At 39.1% G+C, this 14680-nt stretch overlaps 1 protein-coding gene across 2 annotated transcripts in view; it reads left to right on the forward strand.

Annotated features, from left to right (window-relative positions):
• The window catches only part of cux1a (cut-like homeobox 1a), a 118117-nt gene that overhangs the window by 78783 nt on the left and 24654 nt on the right, over window positions 1-14680 (forward strand). For both annotated transcript variants that reach the window (XM_079410644.1, XM_079410645.1), the window contains exons 9-15: window positions 4619-4667; window positions 5791-5895; window positions 6607-6795; window positions 7717-7775; window positions 8988-9039; window positions 9823-9919; window positions 11610-12338. In XM_079410644.1, coding sequence (XP_079266770.1) covers window positions 4619-4667; window positions 5791-5895; window positions 6607-6795; window positions 7717-7775; window positions 8988-9039; window positions 9823-9919; window positions 11610-12338 — 1280 coding nt within the window. The remainder of the gene's footprint in view (window positions 1-4618; window positions 4668-5790; window positions 5896-6606; window positions 6796-7716; window positions 7776-8987; window positions 9040-9822; window positions 9920-11609; window positions 12339-14680) is intronic.

Raw genomic sequence — 14680 nt, forward strand, 5'->3', positions numbered from 1 at the left:
AAAGCCTACACTGGCTCCATAAGATAGGGGCCAAATGGAGAAAGAGAGCAAAATGGAAATCTAATGGGCTAAATCTGTGAAATGTCGTACCAGCCCAGGGGGATTTGAGCCGCAGCAGAAACAAAGACACTGGGGAGAGAGCGAGCGAGAGAGAGTTCGAGCAAGACGGGAGAGAGAGAATCGCCTGAAAGAGTTGAATTACAGCCAGAGGATGCATGTAACCTGGACCTCTCTCTCGCTAGCTTCGCCCGAGCGCCGAGTTAACCTCCCCTTTCTGACAGCCGTGCTGGATGGAAAAGGTCAAAATCAAAGCAGCTGGTTCTCATAATTTATCAGGCCAGAGACGACCAAATACAATAATCAAATGCAGTAAGTGTTTAATACGCTTTATTCATCAGCGGTAGCTCATAGAATAACAAAAGAAGTTGTGTTTATGTGTTCCTGGATTACGTTCACACTGTTATTTCTTTGGAATTTCCCACATTGTAGCACGTTCGTATGTAGATGATGAAATAATCCGAATAAACGATCTCGCAGATAACCTCTGGCCTCCCGGTTTGACGTGATGAAGAACATGCTGGATTTGAAGGCTGAGCTCCAATGGGAGTTACGGATGTCTCACGCAGTTCTCGTCCTTATCTTTTCATCTTTAAATGGGACATATCATGGAAAACAGATTTATTTTTGGCCTTTTGAAATTAAATTTGAATGTAGAAAGTTGATGCACTCTAACACGTAAAGCTCTCACTTGAAACATCTGTAAAAATATTACAAAAATTGCAGACAACAGTTCACGAGAGGTCAGCCGATCGCAGCAGAGCTCATTTGCATAAAGGATTCTTGAAGATACAGTAGCAAAAATTGTCTGTTTATAAGGGTCAAAGAGAGGGCGTAACACTAAATTATGATTGTTTTAGTGCAAGAAACCTTGACTAACATAAGTGAATTCAAGGAAAGAAATAAAATACTATGAAAGTGTCGAATATGGCCCCTTTAAGGTCGTTGTTTAATGTGTTTTTACAGTGGGGCCCATAAAAGAGGGAGTGAACATGAGCTGACGAGAGCAGAAATGAGAGGAGATTAGGTTATGCTGGTTCACAATCGTGTGTGTGTGTGTGCGCGTGAGAGAGAAAGAATGAGTGCCTCTTTATACTGTATTTAAGAGGGATTGTATTTTTGTATTCTGTGCCATGACGAGATCATGACACTGTTAATGCATAAAATAAACCTCTGATCTGCAGTCTTTAGGTTTAAAGGAGTATTATATTCCATAATTCCCAAATCTGTGCTGATCTTACGTTATTTAATGATTTATATTTAGGTTTGGTAAAGCTCAGAAGGAAAAAGCTAGCTACTATGTTTATATATTTTTTCATTTTTAAAGTTGAAGTGAAATTGCAATTGGCTATATTTAGTTTCCTTAAATGTGATGGTTCTTATTATGAGCAATTAATCTGTGCGCACAATTCCGAATTTTAAAATTGCGAACTATTTTAATAGCTGTTTAGACATTGTTTTTAGTGCTGTTCTACTGTGCAATGCCCATTTTTCAGAATCCAGTGAATTCCCAGTGGGTAAAAAAAGGCCCGTCCTACTTTGTTCCTCGTTGAATATCCTGTTTCACTTTGAAATGTCACATTAAAAAAGTAAAATAGGTTGCAAATGGAGTTTCACATTGATGTTAAAGAGCCATCATGTAATTGGAGTGAATTATGTTTCAATAATAATTTGAAGCATAGTATTTTCACAGCGCTCTTCACTTTTTTTTTTAGTCACAATGAAACTCCAACGCAGCATCATCCATGAGATGCCGGAGTCACGCGCTTAAAAGTGCGCACAAAGCCGAGTTAAGCTCATCTGAATCATTAAACCAAATCGCCTCTAATTAAGCTTGGCTGTTGAATTAATTTGAGCTGTGCTTGACTCCTCTCAGTTTGCAGTCACATGGTCAGAAATGTCAATGGGAGAACCGTTCGAGAAGAGAATACAGTGGGTGATAGAAATAATGCAAGTGCTTTTATCAGATTGAGGGCTCAGTATGTGGGCTAACAAGTTTCACTCGCTTAAAGATTGTGTTGGTTCAATTTTTGTTGTGTCAGATCCGGCTACAAGCATTAGCTTTGCTGCTTCAAGTATGAACACAATGAGTTTTTTAAAGGCAGTGGTACTGTAACAGTTACTGAGTAGTAATCTAGAAGTACACATGCTGTATGTGTGAATGTTCTGAGTTTGGTAAAGACTGTGTTACAAAATCAAGCAAAAACAAAAACAGATTTGTTGAATTTGTAGCCTAGCGGTTAGAATACAGGCTGCAACACATTATCATGTGTGAGCTATTTGAGTTTGGGGAGATTGTGGTTCAGAATCAAACAAAAATGGTTGCAGTTCAAAGTACTAGCCTAGCAGTTAGCACACATGCTACACATTGTTGTGGGAATGCTTTTAATTTGGTTAAGATTGTTGTTTAAAAAATGCTTTTGAGTAGTACAGAAACATTTGTTAGCACACCAGAAACAAAAATTGTCATATGAGAGTTTGGTTAAGCCAAAATCAAAACAAAAACAGTGGTGTAGCCTAGCAGTTAGAATACTTAGCCACATGCTAAGTATGTAGATGCAAAGCATCTAATAAAAGACAAGTAAACATTTTAAACTACATCATATGCAAAAAAGGTTATTAATCAGAATTGCAGCAAATGGTTGTCAGTTGAAAAAGATACTTTTTGATATAATTATGTAACACTTAAGTACAAGAAGCAGTTCTCACTATTAACTAGTTGGTTAATAGCACGACTGTTATTAACATGTTGGCTGTTTATTAGTACATTCTGCATGACCATATTCTACATCCCTAATCCTACCCAATAGCTTAAAAGGATAGTTCACCCAAAAATGAAAATTTGATGTTTATCTGCTTACCCCCAGGGCATCCAAGATGTAGGTAACTTTGTTTCTTCAGTAGAGCACAAATGAAGATTTTTAACTCAAACCGTTGCAGTCTCAGTCATATAATGGCAGTCAATAGGACTCACGGCTTTGAGAGAAAGAAAAACATACACAGACAAAACCAAATTAAACCCTGTGGCTCATGGCGATACATTGAGGTCTAAAGACACGAAACAATCGTCTGTGCAAGAAACTGAACAGTATTTATATCATTTTTTTTTTACCTCTGATCCACCGCACTGTCCAACTGTCCTGAGCGCGTTCACAACAGCCGGCGTATGACGCATCAACGTGCTCTGGCATAGTAGTGCTCTGGCATAGTAGTGCTCTGGCATAGTAGATGCATGCGTGGAAGCGATCTAAACAATGAGTGACGTACATGTGCGACAGATCGCTTCCCCTCATGCGTCTACTATGCCAGAGCACATTGACGTTGACATTTTTGGGTGAACTATCCTTTTAACAACTACCTTATTAACTATTAATAAGCAGAAAATTAGGCGTTTATTGAGTCCAAGCTAATGGTTTGTCAATAGCAAACCTTCAAATAAAGTGTGACCATTATGGCTAGCAGCAATAGCTGGGCAATGCTAACAAGCTAAACCTGAAAGGGATATTCCACCCAGAAATGATCAATCTGTAGCCTTTTGCTCACCCTCAAGCTGTTCTAAACCTTGGATGAGTTTCTTTCTTCTGGTAAAAGATATTTTGAAGAATGTTGGTAACCAAACAATTGATGACTTCTCCGTAGGGACCATAATCCATTATGATGACAGAATTGTCAATTTTGAGTACACTATCCCTCTAATTCCTCAGCCTTGACTATGGATTTGGATCACAATGTTTTCAGAAACTTGTTTCCCAATTTTAGTTCCGTTTCTTCATTCTCATAATAAAAGTTAATTTAACCCAAAGAGTTAGCATGAATGGGTCAACTTTAGTCATTTCTCCTGACAGAATGTTTGAAAGCTGCATTTGAGTGACCAAACTCCACTCATTTGAGTTAAATGTTTAATGGGGACATACAGTACTGTTAACCTTTATTGAAAGCAGTTGTGTTTACACACCTAAGCCATGCCATTTGCTGGGCTGTGCGTGCTAGCAGAATTGAGAATATTATATCAGATTAGTGTGCATTAAAAGGAGTCTGAGGCCTATATTAGTGTAATCCCTCTGTTTTAACCTGGGCTTGTCCATGTGGCTGAGCCGTGAACCCACTGCTGGGCTACACAGCTCACAGTCCATCGGATTACTGTGAAATCGAGAGGGCTTAATGGGCCTGTGTGTGCACGGTAGTGTGTGTGTGTGTGTGTGTGTGCATACGGGTGAGTGTGCAAGTGTTCACATGCATGACGGGGCTATAGCAGTCCAGCTGAAATGGCTGATCTCTACACAACAACACACACATACCCAGATGCTTTCATGATGAATGCTCTCAGAACGCATCTAGCTGCTCGTAATTGCATATGCACACATGCAAGCGGCCCATAAGTGAGGCAAGATGCTGATTACCCGTTTTATTGTGATGTGAGGTCTTCTGTTCCACCTGGCCTGTTCCTTACGTGACCCATTTTTTGCATTGCGTTATGTTGCATCATTGTGTTTTACTGCAACAAACCTGCGCTACCGTTTCCCTCCTGTCAGCGTAAGTAATGTGCACCTTCATTTTTCAGGGCCAATGAGATTGAAGCGGTGATGACAGATTTGGAAAGAGCCAATCAGGTAAAGGCCATATTCCTCATGGAAAAGTGACTCGTATTTCTATTGTATGCAAAAAAGACAAAATAACAGCTTGTTTAGGTCTTTTATTAATATCTCTCGTCTAATGGACTCTACAGAAGTTGCGGTGCTAGATTTCTTTTATTAGCACACAACTTTATTGGAGTCACATATATCCAAGTTCCAGATATCCTAATTCCCTCCATCTGCTTTCCTTTTGGAAGAAATCCATCATTCCCTTGCACTTTTTCAAGCTCTGAGCCCCAACGGCTAAATCTAAATGGATATCAGATCTTTTATGTGATGCAATATAAAGAATCTCTTGCCTTTTTATGGCTTTTATGCATTTCTGGGATTTAAAAAAAAATAAATGATCAGCAGTCTATCATTTACTGATCTTATATGTTTGGGAAAGCTAATCTGTAGCAATATTTCATTTTATATTATAATATAAATTGATCTCTTCCTGACATACTCAAAACTCCCATTTTTTTCTGAATGTCTCTGTTTGTAAAATCAGTTTGCTTGTCTAAAAATGATAAACTAAGTTTTTGAAAATGTAGGGCAAGCAATAAACAAACACTCGAGTATAAAGTTTATAATCATTGTTTTCATTAGCATTATTATTCCAATCAACAGAAAAAAGAACATTTGGTAAGACTTGTTACGTAGACGTTTAGAATAAATTAGCATAATTTAGCTTGGCATTACCATAAATGCATAAAGATGGTTTTGTTGGATTCAGTGCATCTAAAGGTTGAACGCTTTTATAATACATTTAGCTTTTGAAGTCTCATCGTGAATCTAGCCATTTGTCTTTAGGTCAGGCATCCATTCTAGGGCAACAAATGAATTAACACCACACTCTATATTTCAAATGAACTCTGCATGATTTGCATATTCTGTGAATCAACCAACCGTACGTACCTTGACACACTTTAGCTTGAATACTAGAGCACTCAGCCAAGTAGCACCCATGTGAGTTCAGTTAACATTTTTCAGCCCAGCCATAAAAATAGGCCTGTGATCTCTTAGCTCCCAGTCTTCACAATGTTTGTTGATATAATGGTCATGTATCTTCAACTTAGATAATTTTTAACCCATTTGTTCTGTTTGTGGCCCACAGAGGGCTGAGACGGCAGAGAGGGAGGCCGTGAGCCTGAGGGAGCAGCTCACTTCAGCTGGCAAAACCCTGCAACCATCCAATCAGATCCAGAAAGCACCGGAAGTAGTAAGAGTGAAACTCTACATGGCTGTACTGTAAAGAGGACACAGAAAGATGGAGGATATAGGAGGGATGCATTCACAATGATGTTGTAAATACTTGTAGAATTGTAATATATAATTAAGCAATATATTAATATTATTATTATTAATAATATTAAGATTGATTAATAAATTAGAGCTGTCAAAAATTGTTTTAAAAACATTTTTAATGCATACATTAGAAGCACGAATGTCTGATTTTTAAATAATGTTACGCATTTTTTAATATAATGCCTAATATTAATGCATTATGCATTCGCAATGTTGTTGCAAATAGTGTAGCCAGTATATATTTGCAATATAAGTTATTATAGTGAAATATTTTAGTAGAAGTAATTACATTTTAATATTCATTTATTTACAATGAATAAATAATGAACTGATCAATAAATTCTGAAAAAAATGATTAAATGTTAACAGCATTTAATATATGAACAATTAAACATAAATAGTGTAATACTGTATATAAACTATGTGATATATATAGACTATTAAAAAGTGCATTATAAGGGTTTATGAATATAATGCATTTAAAATAGGGCAGGTTCATTTAAATACACATTTTATACAATATCACACTGCTCAAGAACACAGAAAGTTTGCCTTGGCTAACAGGAAGTGTTACTATTTACATTGTCTGTACAGCATTGAAAATTGTGTGTATTTGTGTGTGCAGGACAAGTCTCTGGAGGCGCTATCTTGCAGCAATCTGGAGGCAGAGCTGGGTGCGAAGGAGAGGGAGGTTGAGCGTTTGGCCGAGGACGTTCAGAGACTTCAGGCCAGTCTGGCCCAGCTCAGCGAGACCTCCACCAATCAGATCAGCCAGCTCGAGCAGCAGCTGAGCTCCAAAGAGGCCCTATTAAAGGTCAGTCAGATCAATGTATTAATGAAAGACATGGGTGATATATTAAGTAGAGCATAACTTAAGCTTTGATCATGTTTTTAGATGGTTAGTTGTATGCAATTAGTTAGTCCTGCATTGCATTGTACTCCATTACTGTGGTAAAATTGCTGTGCCATACAGCCTTCATCGTTTATGTATAAGCATTGATGTAAAAGCACCGCTCTTTAGTTGGCTAAACAGCTGTAGCAAGTATAAGTGAAAGAGCCTGGTGGGTCATTACGGCCCATCTGAAGACACATTAGCACTGGACTCCAGACACGAGCTGTTTCGACTCGACATTTCATGTTGGATGAAGTGAGTGGTCCTGCTCGTGGCAGCAGTCAGATCTCTGCTCTGCAGCTGCAGGACAGGCCTGTAAATGTTGCAGCGGCTCACATGAGCCATGTGACCCATGTAGTGAATGTTTAGAGTTTGAATGACAGCTGGTTGGATGGCAGGAGACTGAGCTGAGACGAAGCCATCGCTGAGCCTCACACGGAGAGACTGCTCTGATCTGGCCTGTCTGTAGCAGACTCAACTTCTACTGCAGAATCTGAGCGTGTGCAGGGTCAGGAGATTCATGAGCACATATAGAATAGTGGTTGAGCGAAATGGGTTTTTTAATGGGTGTTATCTAGAAAATAGAAGGTCCTGGAGGGCCGGTGTCCTGCTGAGTTTAGATCCTACCCCAATTAGACACACCTGAACCAGCTAATCAAGATCTTACTAAGCATACTAGAAACTTCCTGGCAGGTGTGTTGAGGCAAGTTGAATCTAAACCGAGTTTGGGCACCCCTGCTCTAAAGCGAATATTGTGAGATTTTCAGTATAATATAGTTCATCATTGATTCACAGTACAAATTTGCTTATAAATACGTATTATCTGTCTTTTCCCCTCCCCAGCAACTTGAAGAAAAGCTTCAAGAGCAGTCAGACTACGAGGAGATGAAACGAGAACTCTGGTAAGTTCTGAAGCACTAATTCTGTCAGCGCAAGTAATCCTGACGCTTCAGCCTTTTCCCTCACATTTATGTGAATATTTTAGCATTATTAACATTATTTTAACACTGATGGGAACGTTGCTTCAACCTTAGCGTGACATTCAAGTGTGTTATACCACAAATTGGCTTAAAGGTGGGCCTAAATAAGCAAAGGTTTTGTTTGGAGTGACCTGACCTGGTGTTGTTTATCCACATACATAATTTAAGACCCTCAGACCATCCTTAACCTTTACCCACCGCTCCGTTATGCATGTACTGTCCTCTCTGGCTCAGGGGCTCGAATTGCGAGTTTTCAGTACCTGGTGGTCTTGAACTTTAGAGTCAGACGTACTGAATTTGATCCGATGTAGTTCAGCCAGCTGAGATACGAAGTGCAGAGATCGCCAAACTCCGCCTGCGCACGGACCTTTTACTCCCATATTTTACCAGAAGGATTTTTACTCTGCGGTAATCTCAGTTCTGTTTAATAAATTCAAAGAACCTTAGGTATGCAAGGAGTATTGGGTCTTATTTTTGAGAAAAGCGGATTAAGCACGCTTTGTTGTCAGAGTGGTTTCTGCGCGGTACTGAGGGATTGCTGCATTTCATCTCCATCCACAGCTGTAATGAGGAGGCTAACGTAGTTTGCATCGGCGATAACCTAATTGACTGATGTGTGTGTTTTTGGCTCGGCCGCTCGTCTGCTGTCAGGCTGCAAGAGATGTCTGGCTGTCCATGCATAACTTGATTTTAGGCGTAATATTCCCAATTGGGATTTATAACGCAAGTAATCCATGAATAGAGGGTGTTGTTAAAATCTGCGTTGGTCTGTTGATCGGCCTAAAAAGCCTCTTTGCTGAATGTATATTGATAGCTTGTTGTCTACTCGAGGCACATTCCACCGTAATATAATGAGTGTTTTCACCTAAAAGGCTTTTGAAAATGGCCCGTTTAATCCATAGATAACAGATCAGCCCTGAGTGGAGTGCAGCTAGGCACACAGGTTAATTTGGGTAACGTGGTTGTAGGTGTCACAGGAATTTTCGACTTATGATACTGAACGCTGAGCCAATGCTTATTAAGCTGAGCGGCGTTCAGTTCTTGACCTGAATCGGAAAGCGAAGGCTTCTGGATGAACGTTTGGCTTTGTAGCGCCATTATTTAATACGTAAACACTTTTTTCACTCTCAACAGCAACCTGAAATCAGTGGAGCACAACTCATCAGATCATCACTCTTCAGTACAGGTAAGACATCACGTGTTTAGAAAGAATGAAGTTGATTGGATTTTTTTGTCTTCTTGTAATAGTAAAAGGCAGCATGTTTTCTTGCGTTTGATGTTATGTCCCTGTTCATTTTTGAAACAATAATTTGAATTTTTTTACTAATAAATACATGTGAAAGAGCCGATAAGAGTTTTTGTTGCAGTTGTTTTGTGTTGTATTTTCTTTATTTTGTTCCTTCCTTTAACTTTCCTTTGGTTTGATTCTTCCTTTATATTCCTTTCCTCTGTTCTTTATTCCTCATTTCCTTTTTCCCCTTTCCATTCCCTTCCTTTCTTTCCCTTTCTCAGTTCTTTCCTTCCTAAATCTTCTCTCCCCGCTTTAATTTCTTCCTTTTATTTACCTTTCTTTTTGTTTCTTTCTCCTCTGTTCACTTCCTTCTACTCCATTTATTTTAACATTTCTAAACTTTTCTTTCTTTGTTTCCTTTCTTTTCTTTTCTTTTCTTTTCTCTTCTCTATTCTTTCCTTCTAAAACCTTACATTTGCTTCTCCTTCCTTCCTTCCTTTCTGCCTTAATTTACATTCTTCCTTCTTTCTTTCTTCTTTTCTCAATTATTTCCTTCTAAAACGTTACATTTGTTTCTTCTCTTTCCTTCCTTCTCTCTCCATAACTTAGTTTTTCTTCCTTCCTTAATTTTTCTTCTTCCTGTTTTTAACTTTTCTCCCTCTTTTCTGTTCCCTTACTTCCCTTCCTTTCCTACCCTCCTGTATATTTTGTCTTAACCTTATCCGTCCTTCATTTTAGGACTCATCCAAGCCGTTGGAGATGTTGCTGATGGGGAAAGTCCATAGCCAGCTGTCCGAGAGTGCTTTGAAACGACTGGCCAACAGTGACTTCAGTAGTGAGTTTACACGGCATCCATCCTCTTCCGAGGAACATTAACCAGCCAGTCACTGGGAAATTGCAGAGCTGCAGCTTACATACAGGAACTGGCATGATTTATTGATTAGTTTTTTTTCCCTCCAAACCTAGCTTCACCTAAAATGCAGCTGGACATGCAACGTGACCTAATAAAACTTTCAAAACTTTATGGCTGTATGATTTTATTTTGCCCCAAGAAAAAACAAAAACAAATATATATCGTAACAGATCATCCTGAGAGTGACGAGTTAGGTTTGGAGGCATTTGTGTTGTTAAGGTCAGTTCATCCTTTTCTAGAGGCAGCAGCATATTACATTTTGGCTTGTAGGAGATCAGGTCACCTGGGGCTTGCATAAATCCTGAACGGCTAGCGGAGACCAATGTGATAATTAGGCCTTATTTCCCTTTTCCTGCTCTTTCCACCACGCTCTATGTGTGTAAGGTTGGAAATGTCATTACAGAACACCTCTGGACACCCCTATGGAGATCATATATTTCATTTGCGTTTTAAATGTGACTTTCTGTCACAAATTTTGCATTTTTAAACCTGGCATTCGCTGCTGACGGCAGTGTTGGAGAATCATTTGTGATCGTAGCATGGATCTGTCTCTGACAGCCAACAGAATTCTGTTGCACTAAATATTGATTTTGCCACCATTGTATAAAGTGATGGTATTGTTGTGGAAGCGCACACAGCAGAGGTGTTTTGTCATGGCAAAAAGGATAACTGTACTGACACCCACAAGTCCTTGCAGTGAACAGTCTCCACAGCATGAGCAGGTAGCCCACGCACAGTTGCCTGGCCTGATATCTCTGGACATGCCTGCTAGTCTACAGACCTCAGAGGAGATCAGTGTTAAACGTCAGCCTGTGGCACACACACATACGCACCACAGATTTCCTTGAAGCGTGCAAAGCAAGTCTTTGGCACTTTGTTTCTGCTCGTTTTGTTTAGAAAATAACGTAATGGACATTTAGAATTTGTCTTTGTTTTTTTTAGGGGAAAAAGCTAAAATGTGGCTATGTATTGAAAAAAAATTGTGTAGAAGCTCTATAAATAATTACAGAGAAATAGCAAGTAACACATTTAATTAAATGGGATATTTTGGAAAAAAATATCAAATATTTTTTTGTAAAATGTGCTTTTAATAATTGTGATTTATTTACAAAATTATATATATATATATTTTTTACAGTGTGGTTTGAATCTGATCTGCTACACATTCCAATCCCATATATATATATTTTATGTACAATAACTGTGTACAGGATATCTTTCGTGTTATATTCAGCAGCTTTCTGAATATAACAAATACTTGATTGTAATTGGTCAAAAGACATTATATGGTCATATATTTTTGTATAATGATTGCTTTGTATAAATATTGTCTTTTGTTCCAGGTAACTAATTTCCTAATGCTAGTTTTAATTTCTTTAGAATCACTTTGTGTTCTCTGATTTCAACATTACGTCTATTGATTAATTAAGTAGCCATTTACTAAGTGGCATAATGTACAGTAAATCGGCCAGTCTCCCAAAATAAACACCTTTAGGATGATACGAAATCACCTTGACAGGATTTCACTGTCCATTTATCTCCTAAATATTTTTAGCAGCAGTCTAAATCAGTACCCATGATTTTTCTCATCACCCTTCGGTTTGTTCTACAGGATCAGTGGGACGGAAAAGTAAAGAAACCACAGTGGAAAACCCTCAGCGTCTTCCTGCCACTCCAGTCCCTACCACACTCCAGGGGTCCCCTCCTCCCCCCTCCCCTCAGCTCTTGATGAGGACGGGCACCGCTACTTCCGAATCTGCTGCCAGTGCCAACGGTACCCACCCTTTCTCCCCCACGGGCATCGGGCCAGACTTCTTTACCCCCGGCATGGCCAGCGTGGGCGCCACGTTCCCCCCGTTGGCTGGCAAAATGGCACTCAACTCTCTTCTTCAGAGGCAGCTCATGCAAACCATCTACACCAAAGCCCTCCAGGACCCTTCTCCAAGTTCTGTACTCTTCGGGCCGCCCCATTACGCTACAACCAACTCTCTCTCCAGCCCCCTACCCCCTCAGTCAGCGGGCAGCCCGGAGGTTAACGGCCTGGCGCCCTCTCCCAGCCAGTCAGAGGGCGCGGGTAGCACGTCGGAAGGGGAGGAAATGGACACGGCTGAGATTGCACGACAGGTCAAGGAGCAGCTGATCAAACACAACATCGGCCAGCGTGTGTTCGGCCATTATGTGTTGGGTCTGTCCCAAGGCTCGGTCAGTGAGATTCTGGCCCGGCCCAAACCCTGGAGCAAGTTAACTATCCGTGGCAAAGAGCCCTTTCACAAGATGAAGCACTTCCTGTCTGATGAGCAGAACATCCTGGCGCTGAGGAGCATCCAGGGCAGGCAGAGAGGTCAGTTACAGAGCTTGAGGAAACAACTTAACCTTGTTATCGCAGATGATCTCCCAACGCACGTTTATTTTCAAACATTATGCATGGGATTAAATAGTGCTCAGTTAACAGCATGGTAATTTCTCACATGTAAGCAACTTAAACATGGGCACACTGATGTTAGCAGTCTCACATTTGGAGCACGGATTTCTTTAAAGAGCAGTCAAATCAGATACATTAAATAGTCAAATATTTGCAATAACAAGAGAGTGCAGTGCTTTGCGATTGCTCTGATCCAGCTGTACTCCTTATGGAAGCTTGTTGCAATGAAGTCACGTTTTTGAGGTATAAAGTCGCACATTTTACGGAATAAAGTCCCATTTGTTGGGTAAAATCTTGCATTTGTTATCAAGTCACGTTTGTCAGGTAAAAGTCGCATTTCTAAGTTATGAAATCTTGTTTGTGAGGTATAATGTCGCAAAAATGTAAAATTAAGTCAAATTAGTGAGGTATAAAATAATTTTTGTGTGGTAGTTGCATTTATGAGATAGGAAGTCACATTTGTGAGGTAAAAAACTGGCAAGTAGAAGTCTTAATTATGAGAAATAATTTCACATTTGTGAGATATAAAGTTGCATTTGTGAGGTAAAAAAGTAGAATTTACATGGTACACTTGCATTTGTGAGGTATAAATTAGCATTTTTTAGGTATAGAGTTTCAGTTATGAGAAAAGTAGTTGCATTTATGAGATGGGAAGTCACGTTTGTTAGGTAAAACTGGCTAGTAAAAGTCTTTTTATGAGAAATTGTATGAGGTATAATTTTGCGTTTGGGAGGTATAAAGTCACATTTGCGAAATTTAAAGTCACATTTGTGAGGTACAAAGTCACAATCGTTAGGTATGAAGTCGCAGTTACCTTATTATTATTATTATTATTATTTTATTTTTTTTACTGTAGGCAAAAACAGGCTTCCATGATTCCCTACCGATAAGCTTTAGGCTAAACTAACCCTTTCATCCACTATAGAATGGCACACATAACCTTTAAGATCGAGAGTCTTCAGATAACTACATGAAGCCCACAGAGACTAGATACTAGAGTCTGACGGAAACACTATCTGTACTCAGTTGGCGCAGGCGGCGTGTTGATTAGAGCTAAACTTCAGCAGTCTACCCTTTCTTTCATTTCGGTCTCAGCCTACGGGAGAAGAGGATGTTCAGAGAGGTTTGCGAGCATTATGTTTTGCCTCAAGTCTATGCTTCACAGCTAGAGTGAACAAATCAAGGCCGAGCCCAGCGTGAGCGAGAGTACTTGCATATGAGGGCAGTTGGCTGCGAATCCTTGAAGCCATGTTGAGCCGAGTCTAAGTTTGTTCAATCTAGCTGTGAGGCAGTAGTTTTGAAACAGAGCCGGAGCTGAAAAAGGCTGACTGTGCTGCCCGTGCGTCTGCACACCGGTTTGGATCGTCTTCAAGGGAGTCTGGTCTGGCTGTCTGCCTCCATAGCGTCGGCTTGTGGTCTCCCATGGGAGTATGAACTTTGTAAAAACCTTAAAACCCATTCATTTACATCAAAGACCTGGGCTAAAGGAGCACATTAACGTTGAAATAATCACTCGAGTGAGTTCTGCACGGTGCAGGTGGCTTTCTTTGAGGTCAGACTAGGTCGATTTGTGTTTAAGCTTAACAAACTACCATTCAAAGGATATTTACATGTATCTGTCCATGTAAAGGTATTACTTTGGATTAGTATTACTAAGTGCTCTCAAAACTGACTGTGAAGACATTCTGACAACCATTGAAGATAAGGGCTCAACAATAAGGATTTCTTTTGCTACATATAGCATATGTTTTAGAAAAGGAATATATATTGGTTTTCGCAGGAATACATTTGTATTTTTAATTTAATTTTTAAATTAATAATTTACCCCAAAATGAAAATATTGCTTTTCAGAAAAAAAGTTTTTGTTGTTTTTCATTTGTATTATTTCGTAAATTATATTCCTATTGTTTGTGACTGTAATGTCTATTTTTCTTGTTTTTGTAGATTTATGAGTTGTACTGGAGGCAAATAAGTTTCTTCAATGGCGAATTTACGAAAAGCTTTATACTACTATATTTATATTTTAATTTGGTTACACTTCACTTAAAGCCTTTTTGTATAATGCATTACAAACGCAGTTTTAATGCATTAATTATGCCTTGTAATGCACCTTATAATGCATTGTACAATCTCATGAATAATTGTAACCACAGTTAATACTTTAACACTTATCAATTCATTCTTACCCTATGCATTTTAAATTCAGTTATAATTATTTATAGCAAGATATAATCTACTACGACACACATTATGAATAATTA

This window comes from Barbus barbus, assembly GCF_936440315.1.
Source record: "Barbus barbus genome assembly, chromosome: 47".
NCBI lineage: Eukaryota > Metazoa > Chordata > Actinopteri > Cypriniformes > Cyprinidae > Barbus > Barbus barbus.